The sequence below is a fragment of the Zootoca vivipara genome, chromosome 1 (assembly GCF_965207765.1).
Source record: "Zootoca vivipara chromosome 1, rZooViv2.hap1.1, whole genome shotgun sequence".
NCBI classification, from domain to species: domain Eukaryota; kingdom Metazoa; phylum Chordata; class Lepidosauria; order Squamata; family Lacertidae; genus Zootoca; species Zootoca vivipara.
Genome location: NC_142582.1, coordinates 7,468,526 through 7,487,619, shown reverse-complemented (window position 1 = coordinate 7,487,619; position 19,094 = coordinate 7,468,526). Strand labels below are relative to the sequence as shown.

General features: G+C 46.9%; 1 protein-coding gene across 1 annotated transcript in view; it reads right to left on the bottom strand.

The window, feature by feature from the left end:
• The window catches only part of KLF7 (KLF transcription factor 7), a 74,305-nt gene extending 55,587 nt beyond the window's left edge, over window positions 1-18,718 (bottom strand). The window contains exon 1 of the mRNA XM_060282110.2: window positions 18,063-18,718. Within this exon, the coding sequence (XP_060138093.2) occupies window positions 18,063-18,278 (216 nt within the window). The 5' untranslated portion in view covers window positions 18,279-18,718. The remainder of the gene's footprint in view (window positions 1-18,062) is intronic.
• Between the last annotated feature and the right edge of the window lie 376 nt (window positions 18,719-19,094).

The window sequence follows — 19,094 nt, the reverse complement described above, 5'->3', positions numbered from 1 at the left end:
CCCAGAACTACAGCCCTCAGGCATCTTCCTAGGATACCCAGGCAGCATGGTAGCTGCTGAAAAGCCGCATGCCATGCGAGAGCAGCTGAAAAATCAATGGCACGTGGTCACTGTGCCATGCCTCTCTATACAATTGAACAGGTAATGCTGGGGACTCAGGCGATTGCCCCTTATAAATATCGATATGTTGTTGCTGTTTAGTCGTGTCTGACTCTTCGTGACCCCATGGACCATAGCACGCCAGGCACTCCTGTCTTGCACTGCCTCCTGCAGTTTGGTCCAACTCATGTTGGTAGCTTCAAGAACACTGTCCAACCATCTCGTCCTCTGTCGTCCCCTTCTCCTTGTGCCCTCCATCTTTCCCAACATCAGGGTCTTTTCCAGGGAGTCTTCTCTTCTCATGAGGTGGCCAAAGTATTGGAGCCTCAGCTTCAGGACCTGTCCTTCCAGTGAGCACTCAGGGCTGATTTCCTTCGGAATGGATAGGTTTGATCTTCTTGCAGTCCATGGGACTCTCAAGAGTCTCCTCCACACCAGAATTCAAAAGCATCAATTCTTCGGCGATCAGCCTTCTTTATGGTCCAGCTCTCACTTCCATACATCACGACTGGGGAAACCAGTACCATATACCGATATACAGTACTGTATACCGATATACAGATATACAGAGTCCCAACCATACAGAGGTATTTTTGGGGTGAGTATTATATGCTCAGGTGATGTGTAAATTGAGTCCCGAATAAAGAAGCCACAATCAAAGCTTTCTTTAAAGAACCGAGGTGCCCACACATGTCATTCTCAACCCACACCTTACACACACACACACACACACACACACACACACACACACACACACACCAAAAACAATTACTGGTATCAGTTGGCTTTCAAGTGTCTGTTCTTCCAAGTCACCATGTATTGCATCCATGTGCTTGCTCTTTCCTCCCCACCTATCTCTCTCTCATATTATATATGATAATATAGTAAGCATTTTATTTTGCTTGCGTTCAAACAACAGAACAAAACCTGAAACATCAAGATTATCTGCAAACAGGAACATCTAGCAGTAACAAATATTTTAGGAAGGAGGCCTGAAACAAGCTACCATCACAGAGGATAATTCAACACAGTAGTCACAAAGCTGTCTCTGATAAGTAGGGAATTATGGATGAGAAATATGTCTATTCTGACTATTAACTGGCACGGCCCAACTCCCTGTACAAAACAGCATTTACTATGGCACCTTAGAGACTAACAGTCTGATCCATTGTGCATTTCCTTGCACACCTCGTTGAATTCCAGGATACCTGGGTCCCACCTGCACCATTCAGGTAAAGGGTATTAGTCTTATGCCCCTTTAGCAGTCATTGCTTCCTTCAAAGAACCCTGGAATCCATAGTTTGTAAGGGATTCAGAGAGCCATTAGAACATTTATAAACTACAGTTCCCACAGTGATTGAAACCCCCATTGTTCTAGGCGCATTTTGCAACAGTGAATTTCATGAGCTCGAGCAGCTTCTGAGCTCTGGGTGCCTAAGATTTCAGTTTAAAACTGCAGAGTGGAAGGAAAGAGGACCTTCTTCTGCCTCCCCACTTCCAGCTACTCTCTGAAGACTGGAGAAGAGACCCTCTTCACAATAGACCAACGTAATATTTTAGCTGCAGTTCATTCATTTTCAGCTTTGTATTCTTTGTTAATTTTTAAAAAGTGCTCTGAGACATTATGTTGTTGCGCCCATAACCTCGGTTTAAGGTGCCATTTAGCTCCTAGCTTTCTAAAAATGGTTCCCTGGGTTCTTTGGGGGAAGCCATGACTGTTAAAAGTGGTATAAGAGTGCTTTAAACATACAGGGCTGGATTCAACTAACCCGGGGTGCTAGGAGAAACCAGCAGACGGACTCCTGCTAGGGCAACAGGGCTTTCCTGCTACTCTCCTCCCCCCCCCCTGCACATCCTTTGTGCCTTTCCCAAATCTGCTCTGGAGGGTCAAGGGAACCCACAGAACAGCAAACGAGGGGTGGGGAAAGGGGAGGTTGTTCCATCGGAAAAGCAGAAATGCTGGTGGAAGGGTTACATTGGTGCGATGCTGAATCGGCGAGGATGTGGCCTTCCTTTCAAACAAACATACATCAACCACAGATCACACCTATAAACAGTCATTTGGGTGACCACCTGTGAGAATAAAGACAAGCTGTCGACCAGGCAAGATCACACCTACGCACACAAAATTACCAACTGCTTTTTCCATTTTAGTCGACAATGACAAATGAGCAAGCAAACCAAAATGTCTGCATGGTTCATCTAACCGGGGGGGGGGGGGGGGACAAGCATGTGAACGTCCCAGAAACCTTATGTCAGGGGTCGGAAACCTAAGGCCCATGGGCCAGAAGCGGCCCACGAGCCGCCCCTGAACCAAGCCGCCCCCTCGGCGAGTCCCTGCACGCTGCTCTAAACCAGTGCAGCACGGTGCAGGGACTCTCTTCTGCAGCTCCAGAAATCGCTTCTGCGCATGCCCAAATGCCAGAAATTGCTTCTGTGCAGGTGCGATTTCCGGCACCTGGCCATGCGCAGACGCGACTTACAGCGTCGCGCTGCGCCGGCCTGGCCCATGGAGGATCTCTGCAAGAGTGATCTGTCCCATGGCCGGTAAGCCTTGCCGACCCCTGCCTTACATTCTCCAATAACATAGCTGCCAAGTTATCCCTTTTTTACAGGGATTTCCCCTTATGCTGAATAGGCTTCCTCGCGAGAAAAGGGAAAACTTGGCAGCTATGCAATAAGCGCAGCTCAGTTAATATCAGGCATCCAGTCTCCATACCCTTGTACAGCGAGAGCAGCCACTGCCGCCAGCGACTGGAGACTTCACGTCTTCCCATTTCCTCATTCTCATCACACAACATGGAGACTCTGGCAGAAGAGGCTGGCACAGAGCCTTTAACACACTCCCAGCCATCTTTTGGAGCCCTAGCAAGGACACTGGAGTGGAACAGCCTTGCCCAGATAGCAATCCTGAAACAAACTGTAATAACGGACGAGTCTGCAAGTGCACACAGCATCCATAATTATTTAATGTTCAAATGCAGCATTATTATTATTATTATTTTAAAAAAGGACCAAGAAATCCTGACAGCAGGTTTTCATCGCCATTCCAATCTGCTCAGTAACGTGCAGAATTTGTCCTAGGTGGCACTCCTCCAGGCTTCCATTAGACAGTTAGCACCATTTTTCTAGCAGCTATATATCAAAGACAAAGCACTACCGTGTTTCCCCCTTTTTAATACGTAGTCATAAAGTAAGCCAGGGCAGGATTTTTAAGCAGTTGTGAAATCTAAGACACCCCCTGAAAATAAGCCATACCTTGTTGCGTTCCTTTAGAGCGCAAGCGCTCGCCTGGCAGGGTAGAGTTACACGGAGGGATGCGGAGGAGGGAAAGCGCTCCCCCATCCCCCATCCCTGCCAGTTTCCATGTCCTGAGGCTGAGCGGCGGCGGGAGGCCCGCGGGTCCTTCCGCGCCGCCGGGGCGACGGACGCCGGCGAGAGCGCTGCTGGCTCCTTCTGCGCCGACGGAGTGTCGTGGGCTGCATGGCCCAAAGCTGAGCGGCGGCGGGAGGCCCGCAGGTCCTTCCGCGCCGCAGGGGCGACGGACGCCGGCGAGAGCGCTGCTGGCTCCTTCCGTGCCGACGGAGTGTCGTGGGCTGCATGGCCCAAAGCTGAGCGGCGGCGGGAGGCCCGCAGGTCCTTCCGCGCCGCAGGGGCGCCGGACGCCGGCGAGAGCGCTGCTGGCTCCTTCCGTGCCGATGGAGTGTCGTGGGCTGCATGGCCCAAAGCTGAGCAGTGGTGGGAGGTCCGCAGGTCCTTTCGCGCCACCGGGGTGACGGGCGGCGAGAGCACTGCTGGCCCCTTCCGCCGGATCAAGGAAGCGGCCTGCCGGGTCGGTGCCCAGCAGCGCCGCGCGGAGCAGCAGATCGAGTAAGCGGCCTGCAGAGTCAGCGCCCAGCAGCGCTGCACGGAGCACCGCCTCCTCAATCCAGCTCGGGGCTGCTGGGCACTGACTCGATCTGGTGCTCCGCGCAGCGCTGCTGGGCACCGACCCGGCAGGCCGCTTCCTTCATCCGGCTGAAGGGGCCAGCAGTGCTCCCACTGCCATCCGTCATCCCGGCGGTGCGGAAGGACCCGCGGACCTCCCGCCGCCACTCAGCTTCGGGCCATGCAGCCCACGACGTTCCGGCGGCACGGAAGGGACCAGCAGCGCTTCCGCCGGCGCCCTGGTGGCAGGGAAGGACCCGCGGACCTCCTGCCGCCGCTCAGCTTCAGGCCATGCAGGCCAACCAGACCCAGTAGGCCGCCTCCGGGATCTGGCAGCAGCAGGAGGCGGCTTGCTGCGCGTCCCGAGCCCTGAGCCAGCAGGACCCAGTAAGGAGGTACCGTACTTATAGTAACAATAAAAAAGACACCCCCCGAAAATAAGCCATAGGCTTATTTTCTTGAGTGAAATAAACATAAGACGGTGTCTTATAATGTGGGAAACACGGTATTTGAAAGATTTTTTTTTTTTTTGCATCAAATTCTCCTTTGTACTCTCTCCTTCCCTTCTTGCTTCTCTGTACCAAGGAGTTCGATTCAGCAGCTCTTAGCGACTGGAAACTTTACAGCACAATGTAAATTTTCCAGAGCAACTCTGAGATTAAATGGCAACACACACACACACACACAGAGAGAGAGAGAGAGAGAGAGAGAGAGAGAGAGAGAGAGCACAAAAGACACATGACTAACCATGAGCTCTTCGAGGAAAAAGCTGGTTTCGAAACAAGGCAAGAAAAAAAGGCAAAGCGGTTGCCCTGGTTAGGATTAGCAGATATTCCCTGAGTCCAATCCACACCTCATTGAAGTCAATGACTAAACTCTGGTTGATTTTAATGGCTCTGAACTGGATGTCATGTTTGCAAGGTTTGCCCCTGGCTGCCGAAAAAGTATCTCAACTTCAGTGAGACCACAGACATAGGAAGACCCCATAGGGCAACCACTTACAAAATATTGGACCTATAGAAGCACATCTAATGAACTAAAACATTCAATATTTGCTTGACAATTATGTGACACTCAAAAAAAATGTATCACGTGAAACCCTTTTTTAAAACTACTTGTAAGAACAACTTCTGGGAGGGGGACTCTGCTTGCAACATTATCTCTCAGGTCTTGCAGTCCTTGGATCCGTGGGTCTTTAGGAGAGCACATCATGTCTGCAGAGTGTGTGTGTGTTGGGGGGTAGAGTGCCAGAGATTTTGCACTTTGGGAATTTCCTTTCCTTTCAAAAATATTTTATGTAAGACAAAAAACAACTCCTACATTCCTCAGGTACTGGAGGGAGGAGGGATTACTTTAAAAAACAAAGCTAGCAAATGTTTCCAAATTCACATCATGGATGTTTTCCCACTTTATAATCACTTTTGTTTCTCTTTCTCTGGAATAATTAAAGATGTCCTTGAGTTACAGATTTTAAAGAGCAGAGCTGATAAAATGGAACGTTTAAGGATCCTAGTGCTTCTCCCTCCCTCCCATAAGCTGCCTGTCTACAAAGAGTCACTTTTATCCCACAAAGCCCATCGTTTCTTTCTTGAGTTAAAGAAAAAATTGCGACACACAAAAGCAAAATACAAGTCGACAGAAGCACAACAGTTAGCCCAGCTACCAGTAAAGCAGCATGAGACAACAGCATCACAACCAAGTTCATCATGAACTGAAAACACCTGAGAAATAAAATGGGGTTTGCTTCATACCAACAAGGTAGAAAAGTGGGCACAGCCAGGGCACCACCACCGAGAAGGCCTTCACTTCCAGCTCCAGATGGCACCCAGAATACGGCCATCAAAGAAGCAGGGCTGGGAAGCAATCCTTCAAGCAGCCCGAGTCCAATGTATTGAAAAGTAAAGCACAGGGCCCACACATGAGACAAGGGAAGCCCAAGAGGGAGGCGGCGCACCACCTCTGCCACTGGCACAGCGCACAAGATCTCACACGATTTTGGCAAGCTCTTGTAAGATTTTGCCAGAACCCATGGTCATTGCCACAGCTTTGCGGGTGCTGCAGCGCAACCTAGCTCAAGGTTGTCATGCGAACTATCTAGATGTTGAACTGATAATCAATCACAGCCTGTCCATCATTTGAAAAACAAGTCTTTAGAGCCACCTGGCCCCAAAACGACAACTAGACATTCCATTTTTGTGACTGTAACCTTGGTTTAAGGAAGCCTTTGGCACCTGATTTATACATCCGAGTTTCATCTGATTATAGTATTCTTCTTCTTCTTCTTTGGCAATCACTCGTAGCCGAGTAAGATTGCCTTCCATAAACACGGTTTTAACAACGGGTGACCGTGGAGGCCAATTCTGGATTCACACGTCCTTCCACAGTGGGGACACTGGTTTCCAGGCAGGAGTTGATCACGGTGTGGATTTGCCAAGCGTGCCTTCCTCTTAGCACGTTTCTCCCTTGCGTCCTGAGTTCGAGTGTCTTCAAAGCCCATGACACCTTTGGTAAAGGCTGTTCTCCAACTGGAGCACTCGCAGGCAAGTGTTTCCCAATTGTTGATGTTCATACTACTGTATATTTTTAAAGATTTGCCTTGAGACAGTCTTTAAACCTCTTTTGTTGACCACCAGCATTACGCTTTCCATTTTTAAGTTCGGAATAGAGTAGTTGCTTTGGAAGACGATCATCGGGCATCCAAACAACATGACCAGCCCAACAAAGTTGATGTTGAAGAATCATTGCTTCAACACTGGAATGAAGACATGCCACCCTCTAGAACCCTGGAGAATCCACAGCCCAGTGGCAATTGTGAAGGCAGAGCAAGAATCCCATCCCTGCAATCTGTTCTGTACTGCTGGGAAGATAAGGGACTGAGCACCAGGACTTGCCAATGCAGGCAAACTTGCTTCTGCCATCACCGCCAGCCCTAGGAACTGGCATGCATTTAACCGCTTGCCATACATCATTAACCCCCTTGGCCCAATGCCTCTCCATTTCTGCCACTTTTAGCTACTGAGGTTAAATCAATTGCACTTACTTGTTTACACTCAGCAAACGCAAACCAAGCAGTCATGTACAATTTGCGAGGCAAAGAGGGAGGAGAGGATTGTGCCTCCTCCATCCGAGATCCTCTGCCACTCCAGGTAAAAGCTTTTTTGCAATGCCTGCAGTTCGAAGAGTGGGAGCTGTCCCACAATTTCAGGAAAGGCAAGCCCAGAAAGGTGCAATGGGGAACATAATCCCGACGCACAATAAAAGCAGTCCCTGGCTATGCTGTAGTCATAATTAAACGTATTTAAAAGTAAAGCAGATGGCACAAAATGTCCTATAACTGTACAATAATTCCCACATTCTGCCATAGCTCAGAAATATTGCTCTGGAGGGGGGAAGGGAGGAATCACACTTTCACAGTGACAAAAACGTGGAGGTTTGAATACAGGAAGAACGTGATTTTCTAGCTGCAGAAACTCTGCCTCAAGGGAAGATGCATGAAATCCTGACAAAAGCTGAACAACAAAGCAATCCCTGTATGCCTGGAAACACCAATATAGGATGTTTTGCTAGAGGCCTTGCTGACATTTGTTGTACAATCCTACCCGTTGATTTTTTATTTTAGTTAAAACACATTAAATCTAAAATTAAAACAGACCAAATATAATCTAAAAGTAAATTCTAGTTTCAACAATTATTGATTTAGATGTTTTAATTTTAGATGTATTTTGAGTTTGTAAAACCATGTACGAACTGTAAGATATTTTTGTTGTGTAGTTTATATTTTAGATTCTATATTTTACATTTCACTTCTGAAGATTGGTTGTATTTCTTGAAAATTTTTCAATAAAGTTTATCTTAAAAAAACAACACATTAAATCATCATTCTTATTAAAAATCAGGAACAAAGAAACATAACAGACAGCACAGCTGAGGGAAATATGGCAGGATTTTTTTGCATTTCAAATTAATCAGGAGTATTATCATAATCAAATGTATAACCCACCCTTCACCAGCAAGCCCCAGAGCAGGGTACAATTTAAAAGTCAGAAATTAAAAGCAATTAACACAAATTACAGTCAGGGGGAATAGGGAGAGTCCCAGGTGAGCCTGCGCAGACTCACCTAGGTGGCAACTTTATAAGTACAGCGCCAACACCGAGGAGGCTCTGCTCTGAGCTCATGACACCACAGGGGTGGGCAGACACCATAGACTTAGTGTTTTTCATAGAACTCCCAATAGCTATTGACCAGAGCAAGATGCAAAATATTGCCTGCACCCCCTGAAGAGTGTTCAAAATTTGCCAGGTGGCCAGGTGCATTTTGCACTTGCAACCAAGAGAAGATTCCCGGGTGCCAGGATGATGCCCAGCATCTCCACCACCTGAAGCTGCATGCCTGGGGATCATTGGATCAAGACTGTTTTGACACACCAATACCACATCCTGTAGAATTCAATCCATTATATATAATCTGCACAATCAGAATGAATTTCAGGAACCAAAATGCTTTTTCTGTGCAGCCTGAACAGTTAATTGTTGGAGCTTGCCGTCACTTTGCCCACCCCACTGCCCTGCCCACAGTTGTGGGGAATATTCCTACATTATGAATGGTCTGTATCACCCTTAAGGAAAGGAGGTCAGAATGGGCCAGTATATATGTAGACTGTCCCTGGAACAAGCGAGTTTTCTTCTCAAAGGTTGTCATCTGAACTAGCCAGACGTTCAACTGATAATCAATCACAGTCAGTCTGTCATCTGAAAAATAAGACTTTAGAGCTGTCTGGCCCCAAAATGGCAACTAGACATTCCATTTTGGCCACTGGACCCAGGTGGCGCTGTGGTTAAACCACTGAGCCTAGGGCTTGCTGATCAGAAGGTCGGCGGTTCGAATCCCTGTGACGGGGTGAGCTCCTGTTGCTTGGTCCCAGCTCCTGCCAAGCTAGCAGTTCGAAAGCACGTCAAAATGCAAGTAGATAAATAGGAACTGCTACAGCGGGAAGGTAAACGGCGTTTCTGTGTGCTGCTCTGGTTTGCCAGAAGCGGCTTTGTCATGCTGGCCACATGACCTGGAAGCTGTACGCCGGCTCCCTCGGCCAATAATGCGAGATGAGCGCGCAACCCCAGAGTCGGTCATGACTGGACCTAATGGTCAGGGGTCCCTTTACCTTTACCTTAACCTTGGTTTAAAGAGCCATTTGGTGCCTAGCTTATATATCTGAGTTTCTAACACTGCCCCTGAGCAGACAATCTACTTTGTCCAGTAAACATATACAAATCCATAGTTTAGTTACTTCAAATTTACAGTTTGAACACAAATCCTGAAACAGGCGAGCAGACCTGCAGAGAGACCTAGTCAAAGGCAACCTACTAATATTCATATTTCACTGGAGAGGACTACAGAGTCAAATAAGTAATTCCCACAAGGCCAGCATTGCTCTCTTTTTCCTTACTTGCAATTTTACTTGGCATTGTTAAATCGTTGGGAGGCAGAAACCCCTACTGATCTACAGCAAACTACCAAGAGATCTACCAGCACATCCTGACCTACCTTTCACCCAATTCTGATCTACAAGATCTAATAAGGTTTCTAAAAAGATTGAATGGTGCACAACAAGCCCGCTCCTGTGGATCCCCCAGTTCAAGCAGGCTCACAAGGGAGATTCTCCTACAAGTCTTTTAGCAAATGTATTCCAGCAATGCATAGCTACATTAGTGTATGGAGTTGCCTCCTTTGTGCCCTCGTGGTGGCCTGGAAACTTGTAACGCAGAGAAATCATAATTTGTAACCAGGGTTTTTGCAGCCAAAACACGTCAAAGACAAATCACCTTAAACCCTGCATTGTGTGCAAGGGTGACAGGAAGTGTTTTGGCTTATTCGACAGCCATTTCCAATCCTCCATAGCTCGCAGGTGGCTGCTTGTTCTTGGAAGTCAACTCTTCCTGCAAGCTATCCTCGCGGGGCACGATGTACAATAAGCACTTAGAAATGTGTTTTGCTATGACTGGAACCAAGATGAAATAGCAATATTAAAGGAGATGAGTTTCGTTTATGGAGTGGCCAAGTGTGCCATTACTCTAAAACAATGGGGGAATGGAAAGAAGGAAGGAATGTTCCGCCATGTGATTTATTCCTTTCCAGTAGCAGCGGAAAATTTTCGACCGGCCAGCAAAATGGCCCCGTCTGCCAAATATAAGTCAGCTTAATGGCTAACAGAGTTGTGCTAGATTAGTCCTGCCGTTGTAATACTTCCATAGCCCCAGACGACCTCACAGCCTCTCTCATCACTTTACAGCAGGCATCCCTCCAGATGTCTTGGCCTACAACTCCCATGATCCCTAGCTAACAGGACCAGTGGTCGGGGAAGATGGGAAATGTAGTCCAAAACATCTGGAGGGCCGAAGTTTGGGGATGCCTGCTTTACAGCAACACCTCAGGAGGGGGAAAGAGGAGCTGCCCTAAAATTATGACTGCCACCCCCAAACAGCCAATAGGACTAACAGGGGGGGGGAACCTTTGCACCTTAACTCAGAAGCAAGTCCCACGGTGCTCAATAAGGCTTCCGCTCAAGGAAGTGTGCTTAGAACCTGCAGCCTGCATGACGCGTGAAAAAGTATATTTTGAGATTTCTTGATTCAAAGGGCAAGGCTAGCATTCTGAAGGTAAGGTAGAGCAGAGGCTCTTTCTTGACCTCTCTCTCTTCCTTCCCCAAAGAGTGTGTGTTAATATGGCCCAGTGAGTGTAGAAAGGATGATCCTCACATTGTTTTTGGTTAACACGGAGAACCAACTAAGCAGACCATGAACTCAGGGAGAGCTCTGCAGAAGAACCACGTGCCATGTGAATGAAGCCAGCGCTTAGCTAACTTGACGTACACCTAGTTATTTGGGAAATGTGTGCGCATAAAAACAGAAACCATCAGGAGATTAAAAAGTGTTCTCTAAAATGAAGGACCATCCATGTGATAGGGAACCTTTGGTCTTCCAGGAGCACTGGGCTGCATCTCCTGTCTCCCCTGAATACTCTCCAGGGTGACTATAGTACAGTATGAAAGAGACACGGGTCCAACCATTCCTGGCCTATCACGTACAAATCAAAACTAAGTCTGGCCAGTGCAAAGGGTCTCTCCTCCCTCCCAACACACATTTTTTTACTTAACAGGCCTTCCAGCACAATGTCTGAAAAAACATCTGCCTTAAGAACTACTAAAAGCAGCAACAACCTGGAATTAGCTTGATCCATTCATACTGTACCTCATTCCTCATGCTGGAGGTCCGATGGTTTTGAATAGACACAAGGAAAGATCATGCCACCTCAAGCCAACCCAATGTGCTTCTCAACACAGTTCTAAATCCAGGAGTCTTTTCACACATTACAGAAATTATCACTTACACACCTGTATTACTAACTGTGAACATCCTGATGTTGCCTATAATGTGCACATTGTATCCACTTTTTTCTATTTTTAACCACTTGCACATCTTACGGGGGATCGGTGCTTGACTGCGAGTCATCATGCCATGCACACTAGATGTAAAACAATGCACCTAATTATGGCCGCAGCAAGTTACAAGAGACACGGCAGGTACCTGTACTATGCAAGGCATGTAGCTGCCCATTTGCACATGGCGCAAAATTGTTGCTAAGTGTCCACTGAAACCACCTAATTGTGCATTAAACTTAACCTCTAACCCCAGGAGAAAAACAAACAAACAAACCTGCAGTTGCACACCAGTACTGCCAAAATTCTGGGCCAAGAGAAGCTGAATTTGGAATTCAGCAACCTGTGTAGAATATGCAGGTAGCAAATGGGCACATATTGTGATTTATTCTGTTCCTGCTCAGCCTGGTGAGGGACAAGAAGCAACACAGAGCACTGACGCCCCATCGTGTGAACCTGGCTCAGTGACAGAACACACGCTTTGAATGTGAAAGGGTTCCTGGTTCAATCCCTGGCCTGACCAGCTGGAAAGGCTCTCAGGTAGCAGGGACAGGGGAAAAGACCTTAGAGTTGCTGCCCATTGGAGCAAGCATGACCAACTGCAACTCACCAAAGTGTCAAGGAGCAGAGAAACAGTGCGTTCCCATGAGTAGCATGCAGGCTATATCTGGTTATCCTTAGCATGCCTAAAAGGGGGAGGGGGGAATGCTGCTGTGCAAAAACCATCTCTTGTGTTTGTGAAATTCCATTATTACAAGAGATCCTCTTTCCACCCTTTCAGAACATACCAAAGATAACAGTGCAGAACAGGAAGAATGGTATTGTTCTAAACATCCTCGAGAGGAGATACGATAGCCATCTTCAAGTATCTAAAGGGCTGTCATATGGAAGATGGAGCAAGCTTGTTTTCTCCTGCTCTGGGGGGCAGAACCCGAACCAATGGCTTCAAGTTGCGAGGCAGGAGATTCCAACTAAACATCAGGAAGGACTTTCTGACAGTAAGAGCTGATTGACAATGGAAGGAACTCCCTTAAAATGTGGTGGATTCTCCTTCACTGGGGGTTTTTAAGCAGAGGCTGAATGACCATCTGCCATGGGTGATTTAATGGAGTTTCTTGCATTCCAGGGGGTTGGACTAGAGGATCTTCAGGATCACTTCCAACCTATGATTCTATGAGCAATGATCCAAACACTGCTAAGTGTCTGTAGACATAGGACGCACATGTGTCATTAAAATTAAAGTCGAGGGGATTGCTAGTGGGAGATGAGCTGATCATTAAACAGTAGATCAATGATGTAACGGCAGGGGTGGCAAACTCCCAAGAGACTATGATCTACTCACAGAGTTAAAAACTGGCAGTGATCTACCCCTTTGGGGGGGGGGTTCAGGTCAAAGTTGTTGGACTTTTTTTAGGAATGACAGCCCAGTTTGGGGGGTTCAGGTCAAGGTTGTTCAACTTTTTTAGGGAGGAGGAAGGACTGTTTTGGGGGGGTGCAGGGCAAAAATGTGGAGCTTTCTTTAGGGGAGACAAAGTTGTTGGGCTTCTTTGGGGGGAGCCAGTGATCTACCACAGACGTCCAGTGATCTACCGGTAGATCACAATCTACCTGTTGGACATGCCTGAATGCAACCAATTTTCAGGTGTTGTGCTGTGAGACTCGCCCACATCACGGAGCTATTAAAGATCTGTGCTGAGACCAGGAGTTAGAGCAAATAAGGAATTTAAATGACCAAATTGTAAGCTGCTCCCAACATATTATTCCACATCACAGACAACAATCTCACACTCCAGCCAAAAATTCACACATACACACACGCTCTTTTATAAATATTCCTAGCTTACTTTCTGAACCCACCAACCAATTTTTAAAAGGCATGATCAGGCATGAGGCGAACCCGACAGAACACAGAGCCACAGGATAGCTGCAGATAACCAGCAGTTTCTGTCCATGAAACATTCTTCTATGTAGGTTCATTCAGGATCTTAGAAGTCTATATTTAATTTCATTCAAGTGATAACATTTGAGCCGAGCATCCTGTCCAACGCAGCCATTTGCTCACTCCTGTTTCTGTTGCAATAAGATGCCTCAGTCTTGCACAAGACTTTGACAATCCGCCTTGTGAACATCTGCACAAACAAAGATGCTGGCTCTTTCCAACAAATCTAATCTGAGGACAGACTAAGGCGGTGGGTAAGTGGGTGGGGGGAATATGACCTGCTCAGAGCAACCAAGAGGAGAGACTTGAGAACTATTGGACTTGGGTCTAGATTGTGGGCTTCCCAGAGGTCTCTGACCAGGCTGCTGTGAGATGGGCTGGATTAGATGGGCCTTTCGGCCTGAACCAGCAAAGCTCTTCTGTTTAAATTTATGTCTTCCCAGCCAAAGTCAGAGGGACTACTCTAATCTCTTACTGTCGGCTCCTTGAGCATTTGGAAATGGCTGAAATGACCCTTCCAACAACAAAACCTCCAAACTTGCTCGCTCTGCAAGTGCTAAGAATTCACATTTTTCATTCCGCTCACTCCTTAAGGAGTTGTGCATTGCCTCCTCGCCCCCCGCCCCCCGCTCTGCCGAATCCTATTGAAATAAAGCCACCAGTCCGGGTTATTGCTGCAGACACAGTACTATAGGGGTTTTAGGTTATGACACTTGGCAGCTACACTACATGCAACTTTTTCTGTTCTGTATTCACAAAGTTGCTGCAAAACAGTAGGCAGGCAAGCAGAGAGAAAGATACAGTTTTCCACAGCTGTCAATCACAACCAAATGTCTACAGGGGCACAGAAAGCTGCGCCCCTAAGCATATTTTATCGAATGCGACTTACACCGATTTAAGTATTTTAAAGTCCCATGGATTTCAAAGGGAGAGATTTAAGCAAGTTCTCAACTTCACCTTTGCCAAGAGTGTGCCTTTAGTTTTATACAGTGCTTTTCCTGGGTAGTCTAGAAGCAATTTCATGCACACACTCTCAGTCAACCTTACAACATCTCTGTAATTGGACTTCATGTTTCCATGCCCACGTTGCAGACAGAAGCTGTGGCTTGCCTAAGAACTGCCTGTCAGAAGGATGCTGGACCAGATGGGCCTGTGGCCTGATCCATGCTCTTCGTTTGATCTTAAGACCTTAAGGTTCAAACCAGAGTCTTCCCTCATTCTATGACCTGCTGTGCTATTGCTGAAGGTTGAAGATTTCATTTTAGCAAGAAGCTTCGTACAGCTGAATAAAAAACCACGGCCCTTCAGTAACAGAACTGTAACCTCCCGCCATTTAGGAACACAAAGATGGAAGGAGTGGACCAAACCAAGGATGGTGGGGAAATTTTGAAAGAGTTGCGCTTTGGGAATCCATGCCTGGAATCAATTGCAAACGTAACTTGAACTGCAATCGTAGACCCATATATCTGGGAGTAAGTCCCATTGATGTCCACGGGGCTTATTTCTGAACAGAGCAGTAGACGATGAATGCTATGATGTGATTCTAATCCCTGGAGGACCATCCTCAAACGCTGCTGAGATCTGGCCAGGAAGAGGACAGCAGGAAGGGTTAAGGAAGCAGAGACCCGCCCCCACCTGCTTCTCTCCTTTGCCCCCTCTGCCAGCCCCACCTCCCACCAAGGTAGTTTTATTGAATGTTGGGGTTTTCTACTGCATTGTTAGCTGTCCTGGGCAGCCCACTGGGAGAAAGGGTGGCCCAGAAGCACATAGATATAAAATGAATAAGGGTTGTCCTAGAATAAATTTCAGTAAAACTGAAAGCAACTGTGGCAATTTTGCTGCGCTCCAACCCCCCAAAACCCAGTTTTCATAAGCAGATGAGGATTCCACAGCGGCGCTCCCTTTAACAACAAAGCTATAATTATCTTTTTTTTTCCAAACTGTTTATTTATCATTTACTGGTATTGTACAGAACAACAACATTCAAGCTCTTCCCCACCCCCACAAAAGAACAGATTCATACAAGTCACCCTACTAAGAGATGTTAGCTAAAAAGTATGAGTCCATAATTTGCAGTGAGTCGTTGATGGCCGATAGCCCTGCTCTGTAAAAAAAAATCTAGGAAACTTGTTTGTCGTGATTTTTGAGGACACATGGCTAGAAATCGTGGTGCCTGGGGGAAAGTGAGAAAGCAAAGCATGTGCCTAGACAAGAATGGGTCCATTTGGTGATCTCAGGCTGTGGGCATGCTTGCCTCATGTCTCCCTCTTCTTTAGATGATAATGCTCACTTACTACAAAATGTGATAAGCCTGGCCTGCTGTATTGGGGAGGGGTGTCCCCTGCTCAGGCTGCTGAATGGGCCACTGGACATCTGCTACACACACACACACACACACACACACACACACACCCCAAATCCTGCCACCATGGCACCAATGTCTACAAATTATTTCTGTGTAGCTGAATCACTGTTCCCCTATGAAACTTTCCATTTACCCTGTACCCATCCTATTTATTATTATTATTTTTTAGTGCCTTTGGCTGCAATCCAGTACCCACTTACCTGGAAGAACACCTCACTGAATTCAATGCAACTTATTTCTAAGCAGACATGCCTGGGACTACATGTTCAATGGCATGAAATGGGGTGTCCCGAGTTCGAATCTCACTCCAGCTTTACTGAGGCTTTAGAGAAGCCACTCTTCTCTACCTTGGCTCCCTCCCAAGACACACAATCTTGCGCACTGGCCTGCCTCTCGGGTTCTTTTTTCCTTTTCCTTTTCATGAAGTTTAATGAGATAATGTACATGGAAAACTCAAAAGAATACTATACAGCGCAACGAGCTTGTGTAAGAAACAAAAATGGTTGGATTGAAAGGTTCGTGTGATTATAAAACAAAGATTGACTAAAGGATGTAGGTCAAATACCTGAGTTCTTAAAATACAAAGAACAAGCCATGCTCCTTTAAATGGAGCATTTGGCGTAGTGTGGCAGAAAACAGTCAGCTTCCTTTCAGTGCACTAGGACAACCTCACAAAGTGTAGCATACAGTATCTGCCTGAGGCATGCTGGCTATGTCAACAGATTATCTCGCATTGAACTGTCTAGACTGTTATTAATATGCAACTGATTCAACAGCAAGGGCACCGCTGTTGGAAGCAAACTGGAAGAAGTGTTAAGTGGGCTTTATTCGCCTCTCCAACCGAATCAGTCCCTTAAAGGAGAAACATGGAAAAAACCAGATGTGATTCATCAATGACTATGCCTAGCAAGCAGGCAAACAAAAGGCTGCTCTTCCTTTAAGAAGAAAGCAGACCTGAACTGTCCCCCATTGCCTGTCAGTGCTGTATTTTGCCAGAAAACCTTTCCCCGAAAGAAAGCAGGGATTCAAGGGTGATATGCTACTAAGGGGGAGATCCCCACAATAATGCCAAGCAACAACCCAAGTGGTTAACAATTCCACGGCAATAATATCCAACAATAGATGCAGACAGCTAGAGCACGTGTCCAATCAGCTTAAATACACACATAATGCACCTTTAAAAGTACATTGTACATTTGGACAACTGGAAGATAAAATCCGGCACCTCATTATCTCACTCACCCTAAAGCTGTCATGGGGCCAGCGGGGGGGGGGGGTGCAGTATGTAAGTTACATTTGCAGCCACATGCTTCTTCATCTTTCTACACCTATCTCCTAAACTACACAGGCCAGGCTTCTCCTCTCCTCAAATGAAGACACAGTAGTTTGTACGATGGCTAAATAATCTTAGACTTGTAACCAAACCCAGCAGGGCAACTCATAGCAGCACTACTTTAGGTAATATTTTGCCCTAATGAAAAAAAACCCCTTTCAGCTGCATCGAACGATCCCAGCTGATACATCTGATATCTAGTCAATTCCTCTCCCCATCTTTGTACATATTTAGGCTAATCAGAGATTTCACACTCAGTCCCCTATCTCTCTCTGGATTCCCCATCTCTCCACCTATTGTCAATCAGTTTGGTTTAACCTCATTACCCAATTTCCATCTCTGGTTGCATTTCTTAACCCCTTGGCTGTCTAAACTCTCTTCTGGGTGTGCTTGAACTGTCATTGTTCTAAGCGAAAACAAGCTTTCTTTTTTTAAAGGAAGCGAAGTAACACAAAGGATTTTCTTTTTAAAGAAATTATTGCAGCGTGTGCCTGGCTTCTGCAATCAAGTCTCTCCAATAAAGGAACTGACTTGCCCCGACACACCAATTACCTTGCAAAAAAACCCTGAAAAATCTATTCAGCTTCCACCAGCTGTTAGTTGTTAACACTGGTTGAAAGCAATCCCCCCCTCTGTTTTTTTAAAGGGAACAGCAATGAAAGGAGAAGCAACTTTTTTATTTTGAATTAACAGAACCACAATGTAATATGAAAAAACACACTCAAAAGAACAACTTCCACCAGACCTCAGATGCTCCCTGATTACTATATGATCTAGGATTTAATGCAAGCAGCTTCCAACAGGACTGCATGGCTATTGATAACATTTATGACAGTGTTGCTTATTTTTTAAAGGGGGGGGGGACAAGATCACAGAAAATGAGAAACAAAATCAGAAAAGCAGCAAAATCTGATTCTCCAGCGCCTGCATTTAAGAGATTCACAGGAGTAATGTAAATGGTTCACCTGCTGCCAGTTCTCTTCCAAGGATGGCAAAGCCGAGAAGTAACCGGTGTCGTGGACAAGCTGCAGTTCTTGGAATATACTATAACTAGCCAAAACATCCATGTTGTTGTTGCTGCTGCTTCTCCTGCTGCTTCTCCTGCTGAAAACAACAAACCCCGACCCTTTCCTTTTAGGTTTGTGTTTGCAATTTTGCGGTGGGCTTTTAGTTCTGTTCATTAAAAAGGGAAAGGGGGAAGAGGAGGGGGGGGAGAAGGACCGTTAAGAGCAATCAATCCAGCTGTGCTTGTCCTCTGTTTTGCTTTTGTTTGCTATATATATGCATATGCTGCTTTCACGGAAGGACCCAAAGCAGGAACAGGAGCGGAGGAAAGCGGGGGGAGGAAGGAGCCCCATCAACGACCCAGAGAGAGAAAGAGAGATAAGGGATAAATGCTCCCGAACGTGTACAGTACAAGCCGTCAGCCAGGCAGCCAGAGAGGAGGGGGGGACACTTCTTCTCCACTTGTAGTAAAAAAGCAATTGCCTTCCAGGGCTCTGTTGCTGACTCCAGCTCTTGCACCGGGGGAGGGGTGGGGATGCAAACTCACTGACACGAGACTGCCATCTATTTCTGCATTGCTGCTCGCTGCTGAATGCAATCTTTGCTCTTTATTTTTGGGAGGTTGCATTTTCTGCCTTGCGCGCGCGCGCTCCTGCCAGGCGCGCTCCCATACTTTCTTTTTTTCCGCTCCCTCCTCTCTCTCTCTCTCTCTCTCTCCCTCCCTCCCTCCTCCTCCCCAGCCCCTCCTCCCTGCGCGCAGCCGTGGGATCTTCAGAGGAAACTGTCCATTAAGGCAGCGCGTGACCATGTAAGGCAAGCGGGAGGAGGGCCGCGAGGGCCGCTCATGAAGTCACTGGCGCCCAATGGGGGCCCGGAGCGAGACGGCGGAGGCGGGGCTCGGCACGGAAGAGCCGCGGCGATTGGGCCGAGGGCTGGATCCGACGTCCGCCTTATAAGGCAGTGTAAGGGGAGCTATTTTTAGAGGGCTATAT